Source organism: Lampris incognitus, chromosome 8 (genome assembly GCF_029633865.1).
Source record: "Lampris incognitus isolate fLamInc1 chromosome 8, fLamInc1.hap2, whole genome shotgun sequence".
NCBI lineage: Eukaryota > Metazoa > Chordata > Actinopteri > Lampriformes > Lampridae > Lampris > Lampris incognitus.
In genome coordinates this window covers 48,945,019-48,969,640 of record NC_079218.1, presented here as the reverse complement: position 1 = coordinate 48,969,640, position 24,622 = coordinate 48,945,019, and the positions used below count along the sequence as shown (strand labels likewise).

At 50.6% G+C, this 24,622-nt stretch overlaps 1 protein-coding gene across 1 annotated transcript in view; it reads right to left on the bottom strand.

Moving 5' to 3' along the window:
- Positions 1-15,873, bottom strand: part of srrm3 (serine/arginine repetitive matrix 3) — a 65,758-nt gene extending 49,885 nt beyond the window's left edge. Inside the window, exon 1 of the mRNA XM_056285510.1 lies at positions 15,572-15,873. Coding sequence (XP_056141485.1) covers positions 15,572-15,873 — 302 coding nt within the window. The remainder of the gene's footprint in view (positions 1-15,571) is intronic.
- Positions 15,874-24,622: the final 8,749 nt, after the last annotated feature.

Here is a 24,622-nt window from a genome sequence, read left to right as displayed (position 1 = left end):
TCATGTCACCAGAAAGAGCAGAAAATGAATGGGGGGGGGGTACTGTCTATATCATGTCAGTTATCTACAATACTTGTCATAGACTGAGAGATGTACATTGGAGCTATTTCTAGTCAGACTTGTGCTATCTAATGTGCACACTGAAGGTTTTGATTTGTCTTCCCTTGGGTTTATCGCACGGGATTACTCAAAACCGTGGCGTCTTTGTCCTTGGCTTCAGTGCCCTGGAAATACGGATCGTGGGCTTACTGATTTTCACGTATTTCTGCTGATGTATTACTTATAAAAACGTGTTTCTTGTTCCACTGTAATGAGGACGGCTGTATTTGAGGACTGAAACAGTATCTCCCCATTAGGGACACTAATCACAAAACAAGCGTAACAAAATACTCCTCAACATGTGAAATACTTCAGGCTAGCCCACATTTTTGTCTCTGAGAAATCACAAGCAGTACACAACACAGATTAAACCCATCCATCCATTATCCGAACCGCTTATCCTGCTGTCAGGGTCGCGGGGATGCTGGAGCCTATCCCGGCAGTCACTGAGCGGCAGGCGGGGGGAGACACCCTGGACAGGCCGCCAGACTATCACACAGGGCCGACACACACACACAAACACCCACGCATATTCATACCTACGGACAATTTAGTACGGCCGATTCACCTGACCTACATGTCTTTGGACGGTGGGAGGAAACCCACCCAGACACGGGGAGAACACGCAAACTCCACACAGAGGACGACCCGGGACGACCCCCAAGGTTGGACTACCCCGGGGCTCGAACCCAGGGGCCTTCTTGCTGGGAGGTGACCGCGCTAACCACTGCGCCACCGTGCCGCCACAGATTAAATATCAAAATAAATATCACATCCAAAGTTGAGCCCCTTAATCACAACTCGTTTCCATGTAGCTCGCTGACTGCTAACACCATGATTGTTCAAGGTGTGTTGTTTTGGCTGATTCCTATACTCCCTAAAACACAGCATATGATGTTAACAGTCCCATGCCGCTCTCTAATGCGAACATGAGAGCATCATTGCGTTGTCTGACTCAAACAAATGACAAATCTACTGGCACATGTTGCAGGAAGCACCATTCCTGATATCATCTAATCTGAAAGGTTGCAAGATGGAATAAGCTTGCACGGGCATGTCACTGGCATTGCCAAATGGGCATCTTCCTTCACCGATGAGTTAGGCCAACAGCATCAAAAGACGCAGGCCCACAAAATGCTGGAATCCATATTTTTCTGTGAACAGTGTGCAGCTATTAAACATATAGTGTAGCGTGTCTGCTCATCGTTATTAAAAGCCCCACCGGGCAGTAGGAAAGAGGGGCATGAGACATTCTCACTACATACCCCTGACATCCTTTCTAAAGGAACCCGCTGCCCAAATGAGGGGGGTGAGATGATTAAAAGGATGGGCTAAGCTGCCCCACATAATATGAGAGGGATGTTGGCTTTGCAGTCTGGCTGTAAAGGTCACCATTAAAAAGACAGCACAGTTAGACAGAAGGGCCCATTCATGTAGAACCACTAGCTGGACTGGACGTGTAATGAAATCTGCCCTATGAAGCAAACTGTCAGCCACCGCTAAGCTGACTGGTCACGCAGTTTCCCTTGATGACCCATATTAAATTTGATAGCTCAGCTGTGGGGAGGTGACAAATTGCTCTAAAAGGTAGAACGAGTAGGGTTTTCCTAAACATCAATGTATAGATCCCTCTCAATCATCACTGATGACCCATTAGATGTGCGTAGCAATTTCTGTAACTCTAGAGCAGTGTTCCTCAACCGGGGGTCCGCGGACCCCTAGTGGTCCGTGGTGTAATTGCAAGGGGTCCGTGAAAATAAAACATCTTTTAAAAAAAAGATCCTATGACATTTATAGAAATAGGATTATTTTACTCAAATGTGACTGACACCTTTATCTACCTAAACTACAAAGGGTAACGTGACTTTTTCCTCTAATTACATGTTTCACAAGTGTAATTTATTGTATTTTAATAAGAGATCTCGCTCCCGTTTGCATTGTTAAAAGTTACTGCATAAAAATTCTGTTGTTACATATATCTGAAAGTTACTGAATACATATTCTGTTTTGTTACATATATCTGAAAGTTACTGAATACATATTCTGTGTTGTTACATATATCTGAAAGTTACTGCATAAGAATTCTGTTTTGTTAACTATATCTAAGCTACAACCGAAAGCTCTTATTTTTGCCCCAAAGAGTGAATAAATGCTATAATGCAATTTAAAATGCAGTTTCTACTGTTTCCACCAAATTGCAACCCCCTCCCCCAAGATCAGGTGGAGGGGGTCCTCAGTGTAGATCAAAAATACGCAGGGGGTCCAGGACCCCAAAAAGGTTGAGAACCACTGCTCTAGAGAGACCCTGTCCTCTGCCTGCATTTTCTTATTTTGCCGTGTACGGGATGTTTCTGCGCATTAACCAGCGGGACTCTACAAAAACGTTGTGACCAGGTGCCAGATCAAGACAGTCCAAGAGGATGCTACGACAGCGGCGGACAGAGCGCTGGAAAGATGTAAATAAAGTGAGACAAAACGCCAAGTGGACGAGGGTCATTCCGAAACGAGAGTGAATCTGGGGCTGGCTTTCACCCGCTGGCGAGTGCTTCAGGAGAGGATGGGCATGAGGAGCGACGCAGAGTGGGTCCGTACACTGGGATGTGTTCTGGCAACCGGGGTCAGGGGGCGCGCGCTCCTGGTTTTGTCGAGCCGTGGAAAGGGGGCCCGACTTTGAAAGTTGTCTACAAACCGCAACCGACAAATCCTGCTCATTCTGCCTTTAAATACCACTCCAGCTGTTTAGAGGGAACCAATTAAGAACATTTGCGCTATTTAATCAATATCCGGTAAGCTTTCTAATTCATTTACACCCTATTTGGCAATACCCTACCTTTATTTCTTGTTTTATATCAGGAAACCAATGAGTGCCCCAAACAGGAAAGGTACATTCAAAAAGAATGACGTTAGAGTCAGAAAGCAGTGTACCATAATGTGACGGTGAGCACGACAGTACAATTTCTTACGTCAAGGTCCGAGTCCAGCCATTAAATGCTAGTCGTGGCAGGGTAGTTCCTGAGTCAACAAACATCACATTTCAGTGTAGAAATGGCAGGAGTGTTGGCCTTTTACAGATTGCATGTTGGCTGCCACCAGTAGGTGCTACTGGTGCAGTGGTGGCACAGAGTAGGAGATGGGCAAGGGGAAGGGGATCTAACAGGAACAGGGCATCTGGGTGGCGTGGTGGTCTAATGCCGTTGCCTACCAACACAGGGATTGGCGGCTCGAATCCCCGTGTTACCTCCAGCTTGGTCGGGCGTCCCTACCACAATTGGCCGTGTCTGCGAGTGGGAAGCCGGATATGGATATGTGTCCCGGTCGCTGCAGTAGCACCTCCTCTGGTCGTTCGGGGGGGGGGGGACCGGGGGGGGGGGAATAGTGTGATCCTCCCATGCGCCATGGCCCCCTGGCGAAACTCCTCACTGTCAGGTGAAAAGAGGTGGCCGGCGACTCCACATGTATCGGAGGCGACGTGGTAGTCTGTAGCCCTCCCCGGATCGGCAGAGGGGGTGGAGCAGAGACTGGGGGACGGCTCGGAAGAGTGGGGTAATTGGCCAAGTAAAACTGGGGGGGAAAAGGGGTAAAGCATCAACAACAACAAAAAAAAAGAAAAAAGACATAGCAGGAGTGTTTGCCTTTTATACAGATTACACGCTGGCGGCCATTTTCATATCTTCTAAAGTAGGTGCTGTTGGTGCAGTGGCGGCACAGAGAATGAGATTAGGAGACGGGCGAGGGGAAAGCGATCCGGCTGGAACGGGACGCGGCAAGAATGGCAGCCGTGAGCCAGTGTGAGAGCGCCATCGGGTCCTGCGGTACAGCAATCTCTCAACCCAGCGGCGGTCGGGGCGGCGTAATAAGAGGGGCCCAAACACACTTTATATTCATAGCTTTCCAAGCATGGAGCAGGATCCATCACCATACGTTAGCTTCAACACAGCCCCACAGCCCTACAGCACTGTATGGTTTCAGCTATCTGCTGTGGATCTAAGAGGCATATAATAAGCGAAGAGGTGAGAATAGACCCCCCCCCCCTCTGATAGGGGATGTTCTATGACCAAACAGACTCCAGGAGCTGTAGGCCTCTGCTTCACACTGCGCTGCTGATAGTGAGGGTTGTCAGTGCCAGGGGGTGTCAGACGATAGTGAAGAGAGGTCAGAACCTGGAGATGAAGCCTGTGTTGACATGTGGGCCAGAAATCCTCCTCCTCCTCCTTTTCGTCTCCCCCTTCTTCACCTCTCACTGCCCTTTCTCTGAGCTGAGGGGGTCCTACAGCAAAGCCAGATCTACCGCCATAGTGTAAAACACTGCACAGTCCTATTGTCCTGGATCGGCCATGCTTTTCAAGTTGAGCAAGGTTGAGGTTCATGAGTTATAGCCACAGGACCCCTGTGGAACCAAACATCTGCTACAGGTTGATGAACAGCAGTCAGGTTCAGCAACAGAGAAAAATTATGAATGAATGGGCGTCCGGGCGGCGTGTCGGCCTATTCTGTTGCCTACCAACACGGGGATTTCCGGTTCGAACCCCCGCGTTACCTCCGGCTTGGTCGGGCATCCCTACAGACACAGACACAGTTGGCCGCGTCGGCGGGTGGGAAGCCGGATGTAGGCATGTGTCCTGGTCGCTGCACTAGCGCCTCCTCTGGCGCCTGTTTGGGGGGCGGGGGGCTGGGGGGAATAGCGGGATCCTCCCACGCGCTAAGTCTTCCTGGCGAAATTCGTCACTGTCTGTTGGAAAAAAGCGGCTGGAGACTCCACATATATCGGAGGAGGAGGCATGTGGTAGTCTGTGGCCCTCCCTGGTTCAGCAGAGGGGGCGGAGCAGCGACCGAGACGGCTCGGGAGAGTGGGGTAATTGGCCGGACGGGGAGAAAAAAAAATTATGAATAAATGTAAAGAACGCATAGCTTTAACACCCATCATATGGTCATGGCAGATCATGCAGATGAGATTAGTTCGTGTTTATCTGGGCTCTCCAGCTCCCTCTCGTATGAATAGACAGGCTTTTGGGGCGGCATTTAAAAGAAGCCGGGGGGGGGGGGGGGTCGATGAAAAACCAAAAATGGATATGCATAAACGGGCACGTACTGAACGTTGGCGAGACGCTGCGAGGCAGCACCCAGCCAAACGTCCTGTATCTCGTCAGCACATTTAATCAGCGCCGGGTTCTGCCCAACGCACCATCTGTTTTACTCCAACAGGGACACCGTTGCTGACGGCCCGTCAGACAGAAGAGGGCTGATTGGAGTGGTCAGTCTCAGCCAGGTGGGGGATATCTACGTTCAAATTAATATTCATATTGAAATGAATGTGACACCCGTGTGTGTGCGTTCTCGTTAGTGTGTGTGTGTGTGAGATGAGATGGTTTTGTTAAGAGGGCCGACTCAGCTGAGCGGAGCCGAAGGGGAGGCCATTTAGCGAGGGCCATTGCCTACAGCGTACAAACTTCTCGGCAAGTGGGGCATGGAGGAACAGGGGACATTGATCAGAGCGGTGGGGCTCCGCACCATCACAGCCGTGACAAATCACCACGATTAAAGGACTTGAGTGAAGTAATTAGACATCCTCAAGCATCCACAGATCCCTCCGTTAGCTAACAATTGGGGGAATAGTCGCAGCCCAGAGACCGTCCTCACACCGATAGCCATTGATTCGACGGGGTTGGAACAAAATGGGGTATGCATATGTGTGTGTTTGTGTGTGTTTGTGTGTGCTCCTGCCGACTGCTCGTTTTATCTCAGCATGTGGCGTCTGAAATGCCTCCCCCCCCCCCACATGTCGTCCCCAGACGGCGACGCGCACCTTTGAAACAATGCGGTGCTCAATCGTACCGCGACGAGTTGTCAAGAGTGGTGCTAGTGTAGTTAGTGAGATTGGATAGTTCTGGGCACATGCGGAGGTGGAGGTGGGGGGGGGAGTTATTTATATTTCAGGTAACAAATTAAAATGACCCACCGGGTGCCACAGTGGACGCTTTAACTGTCACGTGGAGGGGCCTTTTCATTTGGCGAACTCTTAGTCATAGATTTCCTCGTTACACTGAGTGTTTCTTATGAATACACAGCATGCTAACGGTGTGGGAAGACGGCGGCGCGAATTCACATTTGCGGCGGCCTCACCCAGTGCCGTCCATGCAGTGTCTCTGTCCACGTCTGCGTCCTAGACTTCTGTCCTCGTCTGTTGGCTGGGAGAGCTTGGTCTGCTGCATCCTGTGGGCCCAGGGACCGCCGCCCTGCCCAGAGCTGCACCCGCGGAGGTAACGCCGAGGGCGGTCTGACAGGACGCGGAAGCGGGGCAGGCTAAGCTAACGGCTAGCCCATGCGGACCGGCAGCTCCGATACCACCGAGGGCGGTCTGGCGGCGGCCTCGCCCGGCGTTGACCGTGGTGTTTTTGATGTCGTCGTGTGGCTGGGAGGGCTTGGTCTGCTTCGTCCGGTTGCCACAGGGGCCACGGTCCCTGTGCCCGAGGCTAGGCTAACTGCTAGCCCATGCAGACCGGCGGTTCCGACAGTCATCCTTGGCTGGCGTTCGATCCCTTGGACAGTGATTTTTTTATGTTATTAGTGGGGGGGGGGGCAACTAAACCCAAAAGCATTGCGACGAGCCGGCGAGAGGCAGAGACCTCTTCTTAACCCAAACTCCCGGGGCCCACACACCGCACGACCCCGGGGGGGGGGGCGCTGTTTCACTCACACCGGCCAGGACGGACCGGAACTGACAACAGCGGAGTTAGTCCCCCGCCCCTCCCCCCCCCCACGGCGCGAGCGGCGACCTCAGTCTCAGTCGCGGTCCCGCAGTCAGTTAGTCAGTAAACGGGGCGTCCGGGTGGCGTGGCGGTCTGTTCCGTTGCCTACCAACGCGGGGATCGCCGGTTCGAATCCCCGCGTTGCCTCCGGCTTGGACGGGCGTCCCTACAGACACAGTCGGCCGTGTCTGCGGGTGGGGAAGCCGGGTGTGGGTACGTGTCCTGGTCGCTGCACTGGCGCCTCCTCTGGTCGGTCGGGGAGGAGTTGGAGCAGCGAACGGGACGGCTCAAGAGGAGCTGGGTAATTGGCCGGATACAAATTGGGGAGAAAAAAGGGGAGAAAAATTGGAAAGGGGGAAATTAATTAATTAATAAAAAAGTTATTCGGTAAACGGTCTCCTACTTAGTCTGAGTCGAACCCCCAAAACAACAATAACACGAGAATAACCGCAACACGAACACCACACCATTAAAACACAATTTTAAATCTGACGTTACCAGTCCCATCAGCCATTGCGCTCCCCCAGCGCGGAACCGCCGACAGCTAGAGCGATACAGCATGGTGGCGCCATTTTGTTTTTCTCTCTGTAAGGCGGCCGGTCCGTTACGGAAACCCGATTTGTTCGAAGGATGCGCGAAAACGCGTCTACTTCCGGTCGGCAGTATGCCGAGGCAATTGACGGAACTGCCTGACATGATCCATGATCCGTGGTCCATGAGCCACGATCCAGAATCCGTGATTTCAAGGCGGGGAAGACGCTCCTCAACGACGTTGCGAAACGACAGCGGCGACGGGAAGAGGACGCGTTTCCGCGCATGCGCCGAACAAGTCGGGTTTCCCGCAACGGATCGGGCAATGACGGCGCGTGTGCTTATTAAAAATGTACGTCATTCCACGCAGCCCCAGCCCACTGTTTACAATAAAGGTACGTTTTATTATTATTAATTATTATTATTATTATTGCATTTGTACGTTAGGAAAAGTTAGGCACACTGTTAGGTCTAAGATGTTACACAGCCACCTGCCACAACTGAGGAGGGGGGGCTGCAACCACCACTAGGGGGAGCTGTAGCCCCCCTTCCCGTGTTAATGCTCGGCCACTGCTACTCTCTCTGTCTGATCTTCCCACGGACTGCCTCTCTGACCGCAGCATCTGAGGCTATTTTGTCCACTGTGGTTATTAGTACTACTACATGTGCTACTTTGGGCTGCTAAACACACTCTCCCCCTTTCCTTGCTCGGTGAAGCAGGCAGGGTAAATTATCCCCCCCTCTCCCCTTAGTTAAAATGCTCTTTCTCGACTAATTTACATATGCTACTAAACTGTGTGCAAGAGCAAATCTTAGCACTGTGTTGTGCACGCCACTTAGTGTGTGTGTGTGTGTGTAGTGTGTGTGTAGTGTGTGTGTGTGTGTGGTGTTTACACATGTAAAGAGTAAGTCAGCAGCTTGTACTGTATACTGAGTGAGACAGTGAGGCCCTGTGAAGAGAGCTCATTAGAGAGCTGAGGAAAGGCCGAGACTCTCCACAGGGGATCCAACCACGAACAATTATCATGGCGCAGAATGTGTGGAAAACCACCCCCAAAATAAAGGAGTCTGGACCCTCACACCCCCAGATCAGCCCTGCAGCTCCGCATCAGTCACTGGACTACGTCACCACTACACAGTCAAAGGAGCTTAAAACTAGACTCTAAAGCGCGCCGTTTGTTAAAACTCCACCGTAGATCAGAGGGGAGAAGTTACCCGGGATAGTTTTCAGTGTTTTGTGTGCCCCCCACCCCCCCCCCCCACCACCACCCCCCGCCTCTCCATCACTACGCTATTGTCCGGCAGATAATGCCAGCTTGACTCCCGGAGAGCTGTTCTCATCTCAAGCTACCGGGCAGCCATCGAAAGCCCTCATGCTGTTCCACACAGACCAGGACCCTTTTCCTGTGTAAATGGCGCGAGACGTATCCTCCAGTCCACCTAATGCACACAATAGACCGGGGTTCCCTGCCGAGGCAGAGCACTTTAAGTGCCAATAAACGGGGGGACGCTGCCAGGCTTTAGATAGCGATGAGCAGACTCCTTTAATTGCTGAGCTCCTCTAATTGGGTCCCAGGGTGAAGCCGTCGCACATGACAGACATCTTATCCTGGTCTTAGCTCTGGAGTGACGGAGGCGGGTGGTGGATCAAGGGCTATGAGTGCGGGGAGGAGTGTGCCGCTGGTGGGGCTAGAGACGGGGGCAGACGTCCAGCCTGTCCCTCAGCCTAATCCCTAACCGAGGCTTCTTTTAGGATGGAACCGGGGGCGTGGCGGAGGCTGAGGCCCGCTGGCTTAAATCCGCAAAAGATGAAAACATACTCCAGCCACCATTTTAATTGTGTCTAATGCCGAGCAAAGCCCTCCCTCTCTATCCTCCTTTCTATCCCTTAATCCTGCACACATGCATGCACACTCTCTCGTTTAAAGAGGCACATTAGAAACTGGAGAGGCAAGAGAGGCTATGCTTCGCCAAGCTGCCAAATGAGATTGTTTTGTTTTTTGGGGGGGTTTTTTGTTTTCTTTTATCACGCTTAACCAGACAACGTGGGTCGAACCCGAGCTTTAGCCCTCAACCGAGTGGTTGCCGTCCCCCGAGTCTAACCGTCCAGGTTCGATGACTGAACGAAGTTAGCCAGCCTGTCTCTCTGGTTTCCCCATATTTGGTCATCATTCGCCGAGTAACCAGCTGCCGCTAAGCTGCTCCGCTAGACATCACGATTCCTCCGCCTTGTGCTCAGAGAGGGGGCATCCAGCTCCGCTTTGAGCCACATTGGAGAGGGCCTTTTTCGTGCGTCTCATCATGTCTCATTTCAGCCACACCTATCTGTTCCAGCTCCAGGATCACCCTCCAGCTCTAATGACGCTCCATTGCCTGCTAGCCTCCTCACCCTGGCTATGAGCTACTAGCTTGAGGGTGGAGGGGTGGAAAGACGAATAGAGGCTCCAGTTAGACAGTTGATAATGCATAACCACTTACTGGAGTTCCCCCACAGGAGCGATGAATTCATTCGTCTCTTCAGCCTTCCCATACAAAAAGGGGAAGGTTATAAGGGGGCAAGTGTGGTGATAGAGGCTTGTTGAGATCATACTTGGCTGAAGTAATCGCTTGTGAATCTACAGGTGGAGAAAAGAGGGGGGGGCACCTTGTAAATCTAAAAGGGTACAGGCCGCTGATTGCAACAGGCTTTTAGTTTCGCCATCTCTTCTCAAATGGCGCTCTTTAGATAAGACCAAGCCTAAACATTAGCAGTCAAGAATATATACTCTGTCTAATGTACAGTGGTTGACTGACAAAATTCACAAAAATTAATACGTTATAATCGTACGTGTGTGATTACTCATCATCAGTGTTGGGGAACGTTACTTTTAAAAGCAACTCGTTACATTACTACGTTACTGCCGTTGAAAACAACTCGTTACGTTACAGGTTACTTATTGATAAAAGTAAGGCGTCAGAGTACTTTACCGTTACAAAAGACGAAAAGCCCTTAGAGGTTCCTTGCGCATGTTGGTTAGATTGTCCACAGAGTGCATAGCCTACTTACTGCACACCTACTTTTGAATGTATTGACCCTACCGTCATTGCATAGCTTAGTCTATGGCACTTAATCCGTAACTCTGGAGGCTAATAACAGGAATCGGCTCCGTGCAACAACCGTAGTCCACTGACTTCCGGTTTCTACTGCAGCGGGCATACCAGTTTCCTGTTTGTTGGCGTGCGCTATTCACAATGGCATATTTTTCGCGACGCCTGCAAGATTTACCATGGATAAATGTCAACGACGTGCACAGAGTTGTCGTCAAACTTTCACCTGCACCTACAAGCAAACGGGTGAAAAGTTTCAAGTTATACTTAAGAATCAAGATTCTGTCACTCCATTGCGTATTTTTCGCCTCGAATGTTTTCTGAAACATATTTTAGTGCGCTGTTTAGCGGCAAAATGAGATCGTGATCTAGCCGCCATGTTGAAAACGAACCAAAACCAAACGCTTTTCCTTCTCTCGGTTTATTGGCGATCGCAAAAAAAACTTTAAGGTGCCTACCGCCACCTACTGTACAAGAGTGTAACAGCATGTCATCTTACCCTATTAAATTCTACCCATCAACCGCCCACATGGTCTGGCAGGGATGAGCAACATGATCCAGTCTACAAATCAAGGTCCTTAGTGTAACGTATTTAAAACGGGACTCAAGTCTGAGTTGGGAGCCCGCTTGGTTATTCCGCAACGAGAACAGAGCTACGGGTGCTGTGTAGGGCCAGAACAGACTGCAGCTACGGAAGGTAAATATGTTACATTTCCCCTCTTAAACCAAAATAAACATTCACTGAACTTGTGCAAATAAAAAAAAACCCTGTTTAAATCTAAACGTGATACTACACACAATAACTTGGAAGTGTTTGCCGGCGCCTCACTTTCTCGACAACTCAAACATCAAACTCAACCACTTATAGATTCAGTCTGTCAGGAGGCTTCACGACTCTGCCCTGCCTAGTGGTAAGCTGTTCGGCTGGCCAGGCTTGAGTGGGGCTCAAAGGTATATTTTAGGTGGTGAGTGCGGCAGTTGAGGAAGCGCTGGAGGTTGGGGCTCCTTCTCAATTGGCGGAACTGATAGTTCTGTCCAAGGTTCATCCTGAAGGTGTTGGCTGTTGCGGGGGTACTCCTTGTTCCCACAGTCCACAACATAGGACCGCGGAGCACTGCGTGGTTTAACTACAACTCTCGGGGACCATTTGTGGTTGCCAGGATAGGGTGACATCCTAACCTCGTCCCCAGGCTTAAGAGCAACACGAGGTTTGCCTGCTCTCAGAACTTTTGGAAGTCCTTACTCTTGTCCAACAGACACTTTGAGAGGGTCACAGGCTGTTGGTGCGAGTAGCACACGAGCAGTAGGCAGCTTATTACGTGGCCTCCTACCCATGAGCAGTTGAGCCGGCGACAGGCCTACTGACTCAAGTGGAGTAGTTCCGTAGTCCAACAGTGCAAGGTGTTTGTCTGGTGCTTTACACCGCAGCCTCTTCACAGTCTGCACTGCACGCTCTGCTTCACCATTTGAGCGTGGCGTGTGTGGTGAAGATGTCTTGTGGGAAATACCATATCTCTTACAGAAGTCTTTAAATTCATCTGAGGAACACTGCGGACCGTTGTCTGTCCGTACAGCGCCAGGGATGCCATGTCTGCTGAACTGAGCTTTCAGTGTCTATGGTGGTGTGACTCCGCATGTCTTTCAGTTCATTAACGTCAATAAATTTTGAGTGATAATCCACTGGGAGGATATATGGTTTGCCTTTAAACCCAAACAGCTCGGATGCCACCTCCTCAAATGGCAGCTCGTGGGTTTCTGTTGGCTTGAGTGGTTGTCTGAGCAGTTTATTTCGGAAATCAGCACACTTGCCACAATTTCTGACTATTTCTTCGATTTCAGCACACGTGCCTGGACAGTATAGCACTTCACAGGCTCACTGTTTACTCTTCACCATCCCTAATTGAGATTGGTGTATATAAGCCTTAGCATGTGCTCTCACGTGGTGGGGGCACTACTATACGTAGTCCTTTGTATACAACTCCATCAGATAACACAAGCTGGCTTCTCGAGTCCCAATATGGCTGAACAGGAATTGGCACTTCCCGTCTGTGTTCTGGCCAGCCATGCTGAATTGTCTGTTGGAGAAAGGTTAGCTATTCTTTTGTGTGCTCCTGCAGTTTTATGCACTTCTAAATGCAACAACGTTGAGCATGGAGACACACTCTAGGCCATCCATCTCAGGCATGCTCTCTGGAAGCTGTGCTCTGGACAGTGTGTCAGGCAGCTTCAGGTCCTTTCCTCTCCTGTACTTGGTGGTTAAATCATACCACTGTAGTCGAAGATGCATTCTCTGGATGCGCATGGGGGTAGACAGTCGTGATTTTTTAAAGATATCTTCCAGAGGCTTGTGGTCATTGTATACTGTGACATATGTTCAATGTTGCAAGGGAGGTTGTGTCCGCTGTGCTACAGTCACACATTATTGAGTGGGATGCTGGTCCCAGGACCCGTACTGTTGAAGTGTTGCAGTACCTACCTCAGTTGGCACCGCCTGGTCAGAACAAGTGTGAGTCATCGCTCCAGAGGACACGTTTCCACTGCTCCAGAGACTAATGGCAGTGTGCTTCACATCACTCCAGCCAATGCTTGGCATTGCACATGTTGCTCTTAGGCTTGTTTGTGGCTGATTGGTCATAGAGCCCATTTCATGATGCTCCCAACGAACAGTTATTGTGCTGACATTGCTTCCAGAGGCAGTTTGGAACTCCGTAGTGAGAGTTGCTACCGAGGACAGATGATTTTTACGCGCTATGAACTTCAGCACTTGGCGGTCCCGTTCTCTGGTCTTGTGTGGTCTACCACTTTGTGGCTGAGCTGTTGTTGCTCCAAGATGTTTCGACTTCACATTAACAGACTTAGCATTGACCAGGACAGATCTGTTGATCGAGCCGAGACTGGGGACAGTGTGACGGCTGCATATTCCCTCTTTCAGAAGTCGGTCCTTTATCTCCCGGGCAACAACAGCGGGCCTCTCTTGGAATTCTGCAATCTTCTCCACAACGTTTAGAGTGATGACTTCTGGCTTGTATCCTCCTGTCAAACCAGACTTGACACTGCCTGTCTTGTAGTACCATGCCAGTATCTTACCGATACATCCGTGGGTGACCTGGAGCAGCTTATCGATGTCACAAGGCCAAATATGCTGTTGGCCCATGTCCACAATACGCTGCCGGACCACGTCCGGAAGTGAGTGGCCCCTCACATAAATCCCACTTCTGACACCATGTAGTGTATGTAAAACGGGACACACAGCTCAGTTGGGAGCCAGCTTGTTTATTCCGCAATGAGACCAGAGCTACGGGTGCTGTGTAGGGACAGAACAGACTGCAACTACTGAAGGCTAACACAATATGTTACACTTAGCAAAGCCTATTGGTTGACTAATGGAATCAGGTGTGTAATTGCTTGGATGGAACAAGACTATTGGTTGAGTAATAGACTCAGGTGTGTAACTGCTTGGTTGGAGCAAAGACCTGCACCCACACCGGCCCTCTCTGGATCATGTTGCCCATCCCTGGCTGGTGCGTCCAGATGCTTCCTCGCCGGATTCTGTTTCTGCACCTTAAATAGCAACATCACCTCTCACCGGTACACACAGTATATATAAGTATGGTCATCTTTGAACAGTAGTGGTGATGGACTGCTTCTTTGAAATAGTAACTAAGCACTTGATTACTTGAATTGCAAAACTATCGCATTAGATTACTCAGAAAAACAAACAGGTATTCCCCGACACTGCTCGCCGCTCATGAGCGACTTGATGACAGTTGTTATACAGTGCAGCAAATAAGTTGTCTTTTGCATCCATTGGTTATCTATACCCCCTTACTTCAACCCAGGGTCTCGGGGACCGTGCTCTTCTCTTGTGGTCAATATACAAACGCTGTTGCTGCTTTGTGCAGGAGAAATACAATAGTCAGAAATGACAGCACAGGAGACAGGATTGCTCGGATCAGTAAGAACACAAATCAATAATTTCAGGGGAGATGAAAAAAAAATTGGAAAGAAACAACGCAGGCAATAATAAAGGTCATCTGCCTGGGTGTGCGCTGATCTTAATTGACATTTTTTATCAAACAGTAACAAATATTTTGCTGCTTACACCCGCAGTGAGAAATCAGTGTTAACATTCTGCTCGTTACACACCAACTAATTATCAAAGAACACTCATTTAAAAAAAGTCCCCCCAAAATGTCACCATTACCGAACCTTCGTCTGTCCGACCTATCGAGGGTTGTCTGCTTTTCTACACAGCTGAGAAATATGAGGAGTCAGACCTCACGAGGTCCCCTGTGGGGAGGTGCGCTCGCGCCACACCGACGCAGGCTCGCCCTGCGGTCCGCCCGGGAGCTGCGGCCGGCCACGCAGCGGTGCGCATGCGCGTGCAAATCGGCCCGCGAGACGGCAAGGGCCGCGAGCCAACTGCGGTCACGAGCGGCCGTAACGTCGGCGCCCGCCCAGAATCCCTCGCTCAGGGTTGCAGGACGCGGGGGATGCTGATGAGAGGGACGCGGGTCGGGGCTTTGTCTCTATGGAAACCGCATTCTGACAACTTGCGGGAGGGTAGCGAATCCTGACCAAACGGGTGACAAGGCAGTCGGTAATGTTGCCATGGTGAGAAGATGAACGCCGGAGCTGCAACACCTCTCCCTGCAAATTCTCTGCATGAATGGTTCTGTCGGAGGGCGGGAGGGGAGGGGGTGCTTTTGTTTCTTGTGGAGAACCGGGGCTCTCTACCTTCTCCTTGCGTGGGCTTCTTTTGTTTATAGCGCCGTGGAAAACGTCTTTAAGCAGGTTGCTATGTTTGTGTGTACTGTCTGGACGATGCTTGTGTACTGGGCATTCCTGCGAGTGCCTGCAAATGTCAAGCCCCCATCTGCATCTACACTGCCTCTACGTCTCGCTCCCTAACCCTAACCCTAACCCTAACCCTTACCCCTAACCCTAACCCTTACCCCTAACCCTAACCCTAACCCCGACCTGCGCGATAGTGACACCGGAGGCGGAAAGAAAAGGGAGAAAACCCAACGCATCACCGGAGGTTTATGAGGAGTTCGCGGCTGTAATTTCTGCTCCCCAGCAGAAACCCTCCGCTTTGCTCTACTTACCCCTGCTCCTCCATCATCTCTTGCAGCTCCATGCACTTGAGCTCCACCCTCCTCTTACGCTCGTGGTCTAAAATCTCTCTGTGGGGCTTTTTCGCCAACGCCGGCTCCGCTTTGGCCCCCTCCTCCTCCTCCTCGTCCTCCTCCTCCTCCTCTCCTGGTTGGGCCCCCTCGCCTTTGGGCCCCAGGGCTGCTGCCTGCACCGACCCCCCGGGCCCTGCAGCTGCCCCCGCCCCTGGGACCGCCAGCTGGGACACTCCGTTTGCACCATCCTTGGGGGATGGGACCCTTGCCTCATCGTACATGGTCAGAGTTCTCTGTGGAGACATGGAGACAACAGAGACAGACGTTAGCTAAAGGAAGAGAGACAGCCAGCGGTGGGTGATGGGGAGAGTCCCTTTCAAGGGTCAAAGAATGTGGGACCATCTAAACTCTTTTATTAAGCTTTTAAGCCAATGTCAAGCTGGCTGTGGCAAATCTGCACCACAGCCGGACCTCCCTGGCACAGAGACAAGGACACAGTCGGTCAACGAGGGCACAGCAGCCCACTTATTAAGGCTACGACTTAAAAACACCAGAATTAAAACAATTTAAAATACACACACAAAAAATGAACTTTGTTTCGAAAAGTATTTTTGGTGGGGACAGAGCCCAGTGGGGCCATGTCCCCGCAGCCTTCAGCCCTGTCCCCGCAGCTTTCAGCCCTGTCCCCGCAGCCTTCCGCTCTGGCTCAACTGTTGTGTCTTCATATGGGGCGTTGACGCCATTTTTCTGTCCTGAGCCAGTTCTACTAACTCAGGACAGCTGGTCCAAACCCCACTCTGCCACACCAGCAAATGTGAACATCAAATGTGTAGTATCTCTGGGTGGCCTAGCGGTCTGTTCCGTTGCCTACCAACACGGGGATCGCCGGTTCGAATCCCCGTGTTACCTCCGGCTTGGTCGGGCGTCCCCACAGACACAGTTGGCCGTATCTGAGGTTGGGAAGCCGGATGTGGGTATGTGTCCTGGTCACTGCACTTAGCGCCTCCTCTGGTCAGTCGGGGCGCCTGTTCAGGGGGAATGGCGTGATCCTCCCACGCGCTACGTCCCCCTGGCGAAACTCCTCACTGTCGGGTGAAAAGAAGCGGCTGGCGACTCCACATGTGTCGGGGGAGGCACGTGGTAGTCTGCAGCCCACCCCGGATCGGCAGAGGAGGGGATGGAGCAGCGACCGGGGCGGCTCGGAAGAGTGGGGTAATTGGCCGGATACAATTGGGGTTGAAAAAAGGGGCAGGGGTGGTGGTGGTGGTGGTGTAGTATCAGTCAATGAGTTACAACAGGCATGCAGTGGTGATGTGAGATGTTGGTGCATCAGGAGCCACAGCGCCGCCAGCAGCAGCGGCAGCAGCAGCTGGTGCTCCGTGAGTCCGCAGCCCGGTGCTGCCCAGGGCAGGTTGGGGGGGAGGCAGGGCATTAACGCTGGACTTCATGACGGGGCTCTCTCATGTTTTAGACGCAGCTCAAGGTCGCCTACGAGCGGCAGGAGCTCTGGCGGAAGACGGGACGGCGAGATGTGGGCGGCTCCGGGGGGGCACGGTGGCGGGTCTTTCGGGGGCAGCGAGAATGTGGAGACGGTCGAAAACTGTAATTACCGACTATCGTTACTAGCCCAACTCTCGCTGCAACACGGGTTTCAGACTTTCGCAAACCCCCCCCCCCCCCAAATTTCTGTGAAGCTGAAGTCAGGCTGAAAATGAAACCACGAGGTGTCAGTCTGGGGATGAAGAGTCCTCCGGTACAAGTGCTGGATGCGCTAGGCTCTGAGTAAGACAGATCGGCCTCTTATGGACGGTGTCGCGCAGGCTGGGGGAGAGGAAGGCCTTCATATGCCCGTGAGCTTCGGCTGCCCGGCGCCACCACCCCCCCACCCCCTCCCCCTCCCCCCCACCCCCCGACACAAGTAATGGCTTCATTTTTCACTGAGGAGTCAAGAAAGCCCATGCGAGGCACTTCATCACTTTGCACGCCAAACCCAAGAGAGGACGAACCCCCCCCCAACCACCAGACACCACCCCCCCCCAACCACCACGTTCGACCCCAGCTTGTCTTATCCAATGAGTGCGAGCACGCGAGCTGCCTGCTCAGAGTGCTGCAGGCGGCTCGCGTGCTCCTTCTGCCGGTGCGTGACTGGATAATGGCGACATGCTTGTTTTTTGCAAATAGCGACGCAACCCTGAGCTGAGCTGACTGACAGCAGGTGGCAGGACAGCAGGACGCATCGGCACCCAATCCGTCACCCAGTCCATCACACAGCGCACCACCGCTCGATGTTCCGGGACGGTCATCCTCCATCTCAACAGGCTGGCGGCCGGGCACGTCTTTAGGAGATTGTGAGGACTCACGCTCCTCTAGAAGGAGTGGGATTACACTCCCACCTAAAACGACCATGGGCGGTCAAAATGACCGCCGGTTTTTAAACGCTATATTCTGTCAAGATAAACACCTAATTGAGATATTAGTGCATTACATATGTTAGTGTGTCTGTTATGAAACTAACTGACACCAAAATTAACATTTTAACAACTTTAATACTATTTTTCAAACAATTTAAAATGGCCGCCGTCCAACGCCTGTAAATACTGCAGCGCCTCGGCGGTAGTCATGGTGCGTCTGTAACCAGACATGTTGGAAATAATCAGACATCAAGTTTAGACTGTTACTCTCCACCGGAGGGCGCAGTGTGTTCCTAGGACAGAGCGATGAACGTCGCGAAGGAAATGACGCGATCAACACGCGTCGATATGACGCGCGCCATGACGCGCGAATTACGCGCGGTCGTTTTGACCGCTCATGGTCGTTTTAGGTAGATCGTATCCTAACTTTTTTGTGCAGTCGATCTAAAACTCCTTTTAATGCAAATATATGCAATTTTCCCCGCAAAGTTATTAAACTTTGAAAATCCAAAACCGTCAAAATGACCGACTCGGTGGTTCCGGTGTTAAAACCGACTTGCAGAGGATGGACTGGGGATGTGCAGTTGGTAAGATACCAGCAGCAGAAGGAGCCTTTATTTGGGTTTATATATTCAGCAAACTCTTATGGGATGGATGCAGAATGCCTGAGAATAAAAGCAGCACGGCTCCCTCTTCACAGCTCTCCACCTGGTTGAGCGGCATCATTCCCGCGCCCTTAATGAGACCAGGTGCTGTCCCCGGTAGCCCAGGGCCCTCGCTGCTGAGCCTCCACCTCATCTACTCAGGTCTGACTCCGTCAGCCAGAGGAGTGGACATTACCCATGCTAATCACATTCAGCCCCGCCGTCGTGTCCAGGCTGCTGCGGGGTCACCTCAGGTGAAGAACACACACTACCCCTACCCCCCCCCCCCCCGTTGCGGCCACCATATGCACCCAAGCCGAGGCCTAAAGCTGTCCGGTGAGCCGAAATGCAAATGAAGATGTCACAGGAAATCAGCACAAAAGGGTCCTTCAGTCTATAATGAAATTCTCTGTGCCGAAAGACGTGGACGTGGGAGTCCTCGACCCCACGGGCCGAGGCCTCAACTCTTTGCTGTGCGTATCGAGCCATCTCGTTATGCTAATGCATCATTCCACAGCTATTCCCTCTGCTCCCAAGGGGGGAAACACACCACACAAAAAAAAAAATCTGTTCTCTCTCAAGTTGAAACAACTAAATCATTTAATTGTGTAATGAAACAATCATCGCAGAACGTCAGACTCGTCAGAGGGCCGATAAGGCGGCGGCGAACACGCTCAGTTGTGTTCGAGTCCTCTGCTGGGTGCGAAGGTTATCTAGAGTTCCAGTTTCCGCTGTCGTGGCAAAAGGCCTACGAGCCTTTCGCAGTGGCGCACACGATTTATAATTATTCATTACGCCCAGTGGAGCTGATTAGCCACACGCGCTGCGCCTCCCATCAATTACCTCGAACCACAGGGTTGGGGGGTTCGTGCACTCACGCTCGCTGAACGTACCACTCGGAGCCGTGACATTAATGACCATGGGAAACGGGGGAAACGGAGCAGCCATTAACTCGCGCCTCCTCGCCGGGGAGGTAAGGAAAGGGCCTTTGCTGCGCACGCAGCGGACTCCTCTCATTGGCTGTGAGGAAGTTGCCTTCTTCTCTCCATATTCACGCAGGCGGTTTCCTGTACTGTGTGCAGGACGAGGTGCTGCTGCAGAGCTCTTGCTGTGTCGGCACTGCAGAGCCTGTGTTCTGCTGACAGCACATCTTACGCAACACAACAGGCTTAGCATAAAATAACACCCGATCACACCGGATACGCCGGGTGCCGTTCAAGGAGCGAACGCACGCCTCGGAACGGGTGCCACAATCCCTTCGGTTACGCGGTCTCCAACGCCGGCTGATTCACCGAACGCATCGACGGCTCGGGCACGTAAGGTTTAATTGACGAGGACGACAGCATGGCCTCAGAATGGAGCAATCTTCTGGCAGAAATGGGCCTAATAAGACATCAGGGATGGGAATCACCGAAGAATTAAGCCGCAGTGTTAAGAATGTTGATTCTTAATGTGGCAGCCCGTGTAAGATTTTCCCCAAATATTTCATTTTTTAAATATAACATGACTGTACACTGGAGCCGGTCTGCGGGAATCCCCCCCCCCCCCGCAGGCACATCTGCAACCCCATTTCTCTCAGGCGAGCACAGACCTTCTATCGCTGTCAGTCCCTAAAGTTTACATTGAGGATGTTTTGATAGACTGGGGTGGAGCAGCGACTGGGACGGCTCGGAAGAGTGGGGTAATTGGCCTGATACTATTGGGGGGAAGGGAGAACCCCCCCCCCAAAAAAAACATGCTTTTGATGGAAAAGCTATGTACCAATTAGCAAAAAAGAATCCTCGTTTAGAAAATTAGTAGAGACCATCAACTGTTTCAAAGCTATCAATGCAAACACAGTTAATGAGCAGGAAGTAGTGAAATATTAATCATTTCTTCCCTGGCACACAAACTGTATTGTTCCCAGGGTGCCCCTGTAAGCTAAAGAAGGGGAAAGTGTAAATGAGAGGACAAGGGCGCACTCGAAACGCTGACTTGCACCTCCAGAAAGTTTGGGAACTTGTTTTAAGGCGATTCTATTTCACCGGCCACACTTGAAAATGAAGAGCTGCTGATCTCCCCCGGGGGCATTTTCCCCTCCACAAAGAGCCAACTCTGATTCCCTCCCTCCCTCCCTCCCTCCCTCCCTCTCACTCACTCGCTCGTCCTCCTTCTTTTGTCCCCCTCTCTTGTCGTGCGTCTTTCTATTCGCAGCATGCCTTGGGTCATTGTGTCTGATCAGCGCGACTCCAATGATCGAATCTCACTCGGCGGAGGCTGCACCTTTACCATGACTGCAGGGTGGAGGCAACAGGGGACATGACCTTGACTACGACTGATGGAGAATAGCTGAAAACCTTTGTGGGTGGATTTTATTTTATTTCTTCTTCCCGGATTAAATTGTCACATTTGGAGCCTAGGTGGGGGTCTCCAGCACCAGGCAGAGGTGACTGTTTCTTCTTTTGACCAGTGTGCCCAAGAGCGCTAGCTGGGGGGGGGGGGTTAACATGGCGGGCTCTCATCCTCCTTTATCCATCGCTATCTCAATACTTCCCCTCTCTCTCTCCCTCTCCTCTCACACCTATCCTCAGAGATAATCTGCCCCTTGGCTGAAAGTGTCTGGTTTGTTTTTAGCATTTTGGCACCCAGAGGATGTGTTTAGTTCTCCCCAAGGTCAGCCATCGTCATTCCAGGCACGTGGATTTACTGTTAGGTGCCAGGAAACAAGCAGCCTCAAACTCCCCCCACCCCCACCCACCCCCCTTTTTGTTCATCAGCTTCAGAATGGACGGGGGGGGGCATACGAAATTGAGTGGTGAAGAGCTGATGAATGGTAAGGCAAACGTGGACAGAAATAGTCATGCACAGCATACAGCCTTGTTTGAAGCCTGATTGGGGGATCAGAGGATGGGGCCATCTCTCTAATTTCTCATTCGCCGCTATGCAGCGCAGTCCTGCTGTAGATAATTACTGAAGCTGGATCTCGACTGATCCTGCCAGTTTAAACTCGTGCAAAATTCAATAGCAAGTCACGAAGTGGCAGCACTAAATAATACACGAGTGATGAGAAATACTTAAGCCAAGGCGTCGATTTTCTAGTCTTGAACAACCCGCTGACCCGGGTTGGGTGAAATCTAGTATACTTGCAGGAGAGAGGGGATGGAGTCATATCTGAATGAGTGCCGCGCTCGTTGTCCTATTTGGTCCTCAGCTGTGTAGGCCTAAAGTAAGCATAAGCTGCCCAAGGTAGCTGAGAAGGACAGGGAACTGAAAGACGGAGACGGACCCAGTCTGGAGCTGCTGTACTACAGAATTTCACAGATAACATTAACCACCGTTCACGGCAGGTCATAGACATCGAGTACGAATTGGGTCTTGAGTCCGCATTTTGAAGGTCTTGGACACGTCTTGGTCTTCCGAGCATTTGATTTGGTCTCGGACAGCGCAGACAGACTCACGAGCATTTTTCAGGAAAGGTTGAGTTCAAGACTCTAATTGGGTTCTTTTAATGTTTGAAATGAATGTCAAATATCCATTGAAGAAATCAATCAAGTGCAGTCTAATTTGATTTGCTTCTTTTTATTACATTAATTTATAGCGCCGAAACATCGATACATGGGAGTCTTGAGCACTCCGTCCTTGATGAAGGAAAACAAAAACCTAAATAAATATTATAGTGTAGTGAAATTGTGACTGTTACTACGATGGTAGACTACTACAGTTACGATCATGGTGTTTGACTGGACTTGCGCTGTTCTGGTGTCAGTTTAAGTGAGTTTTGGCCCCACTGGTCTTGAGCTGGACTCACCACCTTAAAGTCTTGGACTTGACTCAGACTCATCCGCCCTAAAGATTTGGTCTGGGCTTGGTCTCGCTTTGGGTGGTCTTGACTAAAATGCTAGTAAAAAGCCTGGTCTCACATGCAGGCCAAACCGGAAGTTTTATGTGTAGAGCAAAAAGCTACAGCCAAGCTACACAACATGTGCTGCACAGAAGCAAACAGTTGAAGGACAAACAAGTTGCACGCCAACCTATTCTGAACTAATGAGCTACCTTCTGACATGAAGGCACGGGAAGTCATGATAATGTAGATGTAGCATCAGTGGAAGGGGGGCAAGCTTCTCATAGCATTGCTCGTCTGCCCCAGTTCTTATACTACGCATAAAAGAAAGGAAAGAACGAGAGAGGGAGGGGCCTAGTCTCTGGCATATGGTTCAGCTCTATGCTGATGATACTGCTGAATATGTGACTCAGAGTTCAGACTGTGACCTCAGCCAGTGTGTTTCTGTGTCGCTCGGGGATCAAACTCCTGTTTTTGTTTCACCTCTTCTCTTCAGCCAGTTTACTTCTGCTCCACCTGGCTGACAGTGCAACTACCCCCTACCCCCCAGTCCCCAATATTTATTGATCTCACATACTCTTTTGCAGTTATGTGCAGTATTGTGTTTTGCTGTGTTGTGTTCTGGTTTACCGCAGTGCGTGAAGTGAGCTGGTGCTCACCGACACAGCCATGCCGACACGTCTACCTTTTGTTCTTATCAGTACCAGGGCTTTCTCTTGCATACCTCCACTTCTTATAAGCTCTAGTTACGCACAGTGTTTATTCATCCACCAGCTTCTCTGGCCAGCCCCCCCCCCCCAGAGGACTCTGTGATGTGCTGTAGTCCACAGCTGTTCAATTTTGTGAGCCCTTGCTAAATGTCAAATCAAATCAAAGAACGTCATTACCCACATTACCAAGTCCCACGCTGCTGCTGCCCGACCATTCACTTTTACAGTCCCCCTGAGGAAATATCATGTTTTAAGGTTTTATATTAGTTTTATTTTATTTATATTCTTATTTCTGTTTCATTTTGGAATAAACTGAATTCATTGCCACTTGCATAGCAGGAATAGGGAAGCATAGCGGAGGAAAACGACCATTTGGCTCGTTGTGCTTCTGTGTAAGGACGCCTTGGGTGATGAAGATCTTTTTTTTTTGGATGACGGATCAGACCTACAGCACACACAGTCTCACACCCAAGAGATGGTCCATGGTAATACAATAGCGTGGTCCCTACTTGTAAAGCTTCTAATTACAGTTCGCAACTGAACTGCCTGTCATTTTAAGTGCAGAAACACATGTTGAGGAAATGCTCACTGTTTTAGTTACTGTCGAAATGTCACACTCAACAACCTTGCTCATGGCTCACAGCACAATGCCAGTAAGGAGTGTACCAGTGGGGTTTTTTTCCCACTTCAAGCGCTGCTGTGTTGTGCTGATGTGTTGAGCTGTGTTGTGTTGTGTTGCGTTGCATTGTTGTGTTGTGTTGTGTTAAGCTGTGTTGTGTTGTGTTGTGCTGAGTTGTGTTGTGTTGTGTTGTTGTGTTGCGTTGTGTTGATGTGTTGTTGTACTGTGTTGAGCTGTGTTGTGTTGATCTGTGTTGTTGTTTTGTGTTGAACTGTGTTGTGTTGTGTTGGTCTGTGTTGTGTTGCGTTGTTGCATTGCATTGTGTTGATCTGTGTTGTTGTGTTGTGTTGTTGTGTTACGTTGCATTGTGTTGTGTTGTTGTGTTGTGTTGTGTTGCGTTTTCCTGTGTTGTGTTGTGCTGTGCTGTGTTGTGTTGATCTGTGTTATTGTGTTGTGTTGTTGTGCTGTGTTGTTATGCTGTGCTGTGTTGTGTTGTGCTGTGTTGTGTTGTGTTGAGTTGTGTTGTGTTATTGTGTTGTGTTGTTGTGCTGTGTTGTTATGCTGTGCTGTGTTGCGTTGTACTGTACTGTGTTGTGTTGTGCTGTGCTGTGTTGTGTTGACCTGTGTTATTGTGTTGTGTTGTTGTGCTGTTTTGTTATGCTGTGCTGTGTTGTGTTGTGTTGATCTGTATTATTGTGTTGTGTTGTTGTGCTCTGTTGTTATGCTGTGCTGTGTTGTGTTGTGTTGTGTTGAGTTGTGTTATTGTGTTGTGTTGTGCTATTTTGTTGTGCTGTGTTGTGTTGTGTTGCGTTGTACTGTACTGTGT